Source organism: Pygoscelis adeliae, unplaced genomic scaffold (genome assembly GCF_000699105.1).
Source record: "Pygoscelis adeliae isolate BGI_AS28 unplaced genomic scaffold, ASM69910v1 Scaffold306, whole genome shotgun sequence".
Classification (NCBI taxonomy): domain Eukaryota; kingdom Metazoa; phylum Chordata; class Aves; order Sphenisciformes; family Spheniscidae; genus Pygoscelis; species Pygoscelis adeliae.
The window spans coordinates 2,463,199-2,469,225 of record NW_008825072.1 but is presented as its reverse complement, the minus strand read 5'-3'; the positions used below and the strand labels follow the sequence as shown (position 1 = coordinate 2,469,225).

The 6,027-nt window shown below is 42.3% G+C and overlaps 1 protein-coding gene across 1 annotated transcript in view; it reads left to right on the top strand.

The window, feature by feature from the left end:
• Nucleotides 1-308: 308 nt before the first annotated feature.
• AKR1A1 (aldo-keto reductase family 1, member A1 (aldehyde reductase)) overlaps nucleotides 309-6,027 on the top strand; it is a 22,246-nt gene continuing 16,527 nt past the window's right edge. Inside the window, 2 exon segments of the mRNA XM_009326594.1 lie at nucleotides 309-388; nucleotides 3,278-3,373. Coding sequence (XP_009324869.1) covers nucleotides 3,284-3,373 — 90 coding nt within the window. The 5' untranslated portion in view covers nucleotides 309-388; nucleotides 3,278-3,283.

Sequence of the window (6,027 nt, the reverse complement as noted above, 5' to 3'; positions counted from 1 at the left end):
AGTAACGATGGCTAGCAGGCACTGTAGTTCTCTCACAGCTCCATGTTAGGGGAAGAATCTGAGTGGAAAGTATTAATTAGTGTGTTTTCTTCCAGCGTTTCTAATTCTGGCGTGTTTCCACTCTTCCAGAGGCCGTAGTTCTGCTCTCTCTGCAATGTTAATATACAACAGTGTTACATGAAGCAAGATGGTTCTTTGAAAATGTGCTGATGCTAGTTATCGATTAAACATGTACCTTGTCTTCTGGGCTGAAAGTGTTGCATTTAAGATGATTCTGTAACATGGTTGTCATATTTGTGTTATAGGCCAATGTGAATCAAAAAGCCTTAAGTCTTCAGCTGTATTGCATGGTGTAAGAAGATACCTTTATTTGGGCAACTAAATTCAGGTAAAAAGCACCTACTTGCACGTAGCTGACTACAAAATCGCTGTGCAAATTCAGAATAGAAGAGAATACTGTTGTCATTGTCATTCTTCCTTCTCTGACTCCCTACCCCAAAAAATAGATGTACGCCCACAGTTTGGTTCACCGGTGATTGCCTTCAGCGCTAACATCTGGACTTCATGCATCTCAGTGCAAATTCAGAGCCATTAGTCTGTGTTTAACTGCTGTTTTGCACCAGGCAGTGCTGGTCCATTACAGTCCCGATAAGAAAGGCACTCAGACTCTGTATATCATCCCAAATGAGGTTTGTTAGAGCTAACCCTATAAAGAAAGAGGATAGCGTTGATAATCTTGCATCCCTTCAGGTGATGGGAACCCTGAGCTGTGCAGCATTGAACAGACCTCCGATTCACGCACAGCGTGTTGTGCAGACCCTGTCCTTAGAAAGGGTTACCCCATTTCAGTCACCTGAGCTATTATGGGTTCTCTTACAAGAAAACAACTCTATTTATCATTTCTACTGTCAAACAGAAAGGATGCTCGCATGAGAACTTCCTGCTTTTTTAGATAAAGGCAAGGACACGTAGGTGGCCTAATTGCAGGTACCAAGTGGGAGCTGCCTGCAGAGTCCCCTGTTACAACTAGCTGCTGAGCTTATCCTGCAGCCATGGGTTGTGCATCCCACAGCACAGGCCTGAAGGCCACGCTGTACATGAAGCGCAGCACAAGGTAAGCCTGGACCTACTCAGGTTAACCATTATGTGGATCACCAGCTCCTTGGCGTACAATGGCCTTCAGGTCAGGATCACTCCAACTACACTATTATGTCTCTCTGTAAAACAAGCACGCTGTTTGGTGTCTGCTGTAAATACACAAAAATATGGCTTGAGAAGCTAAGCAAGAAATTGAAAATACAAACTTTCTGTGTGAACATGTCCATCAGCTGGGACTTAATTATCTGAGGAAAATGATAACAACATGGAGAAGGCAGAGCTATTTTGGGATAGTATGCTGTGTGAATGCTCTGCTTTGAAAACATCCATTCCTCCTACATAGTCAGCCATTCAACCAACATTGCATGCATCCACTCTTGGTTTTGTTTGGCTTTTTGTTAAACAAATAACATTCATGTGTTTGGACACAGCTGAACTTGGGAAGTAACTTCCTCAGCTTCTGCTGAAATCAGCTAGCCAGCTTTGGGGCTCATCCTGAATGCGGTTTCTTTTTAACAGTTTGACCAGAAACGTAGATTGTGAGGATGTTGGGACACACTGTAAAACCTTCCTTTCTGATAAAAAGCTTTGCCACTGTGAGCAGATTGCTGTTTGCAGCAGCTATAAAGCCAGCAACAGGTAACGGAAGATCCTGCTGGACCTTTGTTCTGTTGAATTTCACAGGGAAAACGCTTGGACGTTACAGTGCTAAGCATAAGAGAGAAGCCCAGGCTCAAAGTGACTATTGACTTTGCATAATCTTTTGTCATTCTCCCTTTAGTAGCAGAAGAATGCTACTCCTCTTTGAATTTGTGCTAATTCAGGTGTGTGGAACTTTGCTATTATAGCAATGTTAGCTGTTGCATTCTGTTGGTACTTGAAATGCGTGTTATGCAAGAGTTGTGTTCATAGTCTCGAATTTCCATCAGAGTCCACATGCAGATTTTGGCAGTATGGGAACAAGGAATCTTTCAGCTCTTTAAAAGATAGTGTCCCTTTCTGAACGAGCGGGGAGACAGAAAAGAGCAGGAACACAAAGTTATTTTGGGATTCAAAACACATAAATATGTAAGGACCTACTGCATTTTAGCTTGCTTTGCACACAACTATTTCTAGTTCTATGTCAGAATGATTAAAAGAAAATTATATATGCACCAGTTTTATGTGATTTGTGTACTGAGGTGTTATTTCCTAGTGTCCACCTTTGAAAGTGCCTCCATTTTGTCCTCTCTGCTAGCCCTGAGTTCACATCAGAGAAGGGCTTTTTAGTGTTTAAAAAAAAAAAAAGTAGTCTTCTCATTTGGTAGCATTTGCCTGTTGCAGGTATATAACAATTCATAAACAATTATGCTTGTTGCAAAGGAAGCCAAAATGTTTCTGGTTTTCTTCACAATGCCAGACAGCCTTGATAATGAGCTGTAGCTCAGCTCTGAGTTGGTGAAAATTGGGATTCAAGGGTGACAAAGCACGTATCCATTGTAAAAAGATGGGACTGATCCTCCAGCAGTGATGTTCTTCGGAGCATTATTTTTTAATTTTTTTTTTTGTTTTTCTGGGCTATGCCTTCATAAGTGCCTTTACCATTCACTCCTAATCAAAACCCTGCCTGTATCAGGTCTTCAAGCCTTAACCTGCACCAGCTCTTTCTGACAAAATGTGTTTATCCCCAACTGCAGTGGTAATTGGAGCTTGGTTCCTGAGCCAGCTGGTAGTGAGTTGGTAAAAGAGAAAGACATAGTACAGAAGTCCTATGGAATTACTGTACACTAAGGGCAGACAAACATCTCTTGCTCCTTTCTGCCTCATCAATGCTTACTGCTGATTAAAAAAAAAAACCCAAAAAACCAGCATGTTTTCACCTAAGCTGCTCTATGAATTGTCTGTTATTGCAGGATGCTTCTTTTTGTACTTCTCAACTCTGAGAAAACTTAAACCTGTGCATTGTAAAGGAGAAAAGAGAATAAGAAGGAAAAGGAGGAAAAGGGCTCCTTTTCTAGTCCCTCCAGGGTAGCTATTCATCTCCTTTATACGAGTAAAAACTGTAAAGAACCTACTTCATCTTTATTCTAGCATCATGAGGACGTCTATGGTTTTACTTATTTATTTTTGCATAGAAAAGGTAAATTGTTGCAACTTACTGAATTGCTGCAAAACTAAGTTTGTTCTTGTTCTTCTTCAGGCAAAAATGTCTGCAGCATGCGACTTCGTTGCACTCCACACTGGGCAGAAGATGCCTCTCATAGGACTGGGAACTTGGAAAAGTGAACGTGGCCAAGTAAGCAGAGAACAATACAATATTGTGCTCTCAACTAGTATTTGTGTTTTGTGCACTTCTTTGAAGATCCTAGGTCTGAGGCCTGGATCCTTCGCTTGAATGGTTTTAGTCTTAGGTCCACTGAAGTCAGTGGAATGTATGTATGTATTTCTATGATGAAGGCCTTAAGGCACAAAAGCAGCATCAGAAGATCCCTTAAGACTTGTTAACCTAGGCCTCAGGCACTGGAGCTCTGGGAGGTGAATCCAGAAAGAGACCAATGAGTGGAGCGAGACAGGGAAAATGCTGTAGCTATAATATGGTGCCCGACTCTTCCACTTGTAAATCCTCAGGCGGCCAGTTTGACCAGACATCCCTCTGGCTTGGGCTGATGACTCAGCTGAAAGCATTATTTTGGGAGGCAAGAACTCTAGTTGTTCTTGTAATAGGTCCTGTTCCAGCAGTCAGCCTATGTTTAGCAGAAAAACAAACAACTTGCTTGGGTCATCCTGCTTTTAGACTAAGAGGGGTAATGTGTCATTAGACATTCACTCTGCTTCTAAATGCAATAAGTTGACAAATGCCACACTTGGAAACAATTCTGTGTGTTACTACAAACTGTCTGTGGGAATGTTTGCATGCTATGGACTGTGCCTCCTATTGTAATACTTCTCCCCCTTGTCTGTCTTTTCCTTTCTGTTTCATTTAGTTAAAAGATAAATTCTCGGGGGAAGAGATTGCACATACTTGCTGTGAAAGGCAACGTCCATTGCTTGGTGGAATTCTTAGCTGGTATTGTTGTTTATAATGCCTTTTGGATTACGTGTACCATTGCATGTCTGTGCAGTAAATGTTGTGTATCTTGCTGCTACTCTTGCATTAGCTTCATGATGGTTTTTGGAGTACATCGGATGACACTATGCTCTTGACTGAGAGGGAAAGTTAAAACCCTTCTCAAGATGTTGTGCTATTCTTTCATGCCAGCTAGAGGAAAAAGTTGGAAACAAGCAATTTTTAGAGCTATAAATCTATTCAGAGCCATTTTATCGTTGGTCTTCCTGTCCAAACAACTGTCAGGACAGTGGATCTGTTGGGAATAGCAGCTGTGCTAATGTGGAAGCTGAGTGGGTGTGAGAGCTCAGTCAACCACTTAAATGAGGACAAGGGTGAATGTTCAGCTCTGTCACTTAAAACATCAACTGACAGCTGAATTAAGTTTATTAACATGCAGGAACTTAATGGATGAATTTCTGTGCACCCAAAGCAGTTAAATGTGCATTGTCTAAAACAAGTGCCTGAAACTAAACAAACAAAATATGAATGCATTGTTTATTTTGTGCACTAACTGTTCTGAGGAAAGTGCGATCTTGTAAAAGAACCGGGAAGGATCCTGCTTGTGCATAATTTAAACCTAATTCAGATAGATTTTGCCTTAGTAAGCAGCACTTCTAGCAGCTGAACCCCAAATGGGATCCAGCCATCTTCTCTAGGGTCCCATGGAAGTCATTGGGAGTCACTTCTTTGGAATATCTACTATCTTCAAAGACTTATTCCTAGAATGTATTGAAGGCAAAATCTAGAAAGTGCAGTGAAAATGGCCAGAGTTACAGAAGTTTCTGCTATTCCTGTCAAATAAATAAATTCCTGTTTATCACTTTTGAAAATTCAGAAGCATAGCAGCAATTTGGTGGAGTGTCCAAACGATTTAGCCTTAAAAGGACATGATGTTGTTCAGGGACAATAATTGTAATTATGAATTAAAGACTAAGGGCCAAAAACCTAGAGAAGCAGAAGAACTATCCTTGATTATATTAAATCTAGCTGTTTCCCAAGTAGAGGCTATTTATCGAAAGCTCTTTTGTGCAAGGGCTGCATTAGAAGCAAGAGTGGAAGTGGATGGCTTTTAAATTATTTCAGGTAAATATTTTGCAGATTGTAATTATTTTCCTTGCCAAGCTGCTTTTCAGTCTTGACCTTACTCTCTTGAGTAATTTCTTTATTATTGCTGTTACTATTCCTGATCCTAAACAAGCCTTGGCCTTGTAGCCAGATCTTAGCAGTCCAGTACAAAGGCGTCATTGCAGCCCTAGTTTCCTAGATGGTAAGAATAGGGGGGGGAAATTATTGAATCTAAATCCATGTTGGAAGACTATAGGATGACCAGGTGACCCACCTAGTGGATGAGGGAAAGGCTGTGGATGTGGTCTACCTGGACTTCAGTAAGGCCTTTGACACCGTCTCCCACAGCATTCTCCTAGAGAAGCTGGCAGCTCACGGCTTAGACAGGTGTACTCTGCGCTGGGTAAAAAACTGGCTGGACGGCCGGGCCCAGAGAGTTGTGGTGAATGGAGTTCAATCCAGTTGGCGGCCGGTCACGAGCGGTGTTCCCCAGGGCTCAGTATTGGGGCCAGTTCTGTTTAATATCTTTATCAATGATCTGGATGAGGGGATCGAGTGCACCCTCAGTAAGTTTGCAGACGACACCAAGTTGGGCGGCAGTGTTGATCTGCTCGAGGGTAGGAAGGCTCTGCAGAGGGACCTGGACAGGCTGGATCGATGGGCCCAGGCCAACTGTATGAGCTTCAACAAGGCCAAGTGCCGGGTCCTGCACTTTGGCCACAACAACCCCATGCAGCGCTACAGGCTTGGGGAAGAGTGGCTGGAAAGCTGCCTGG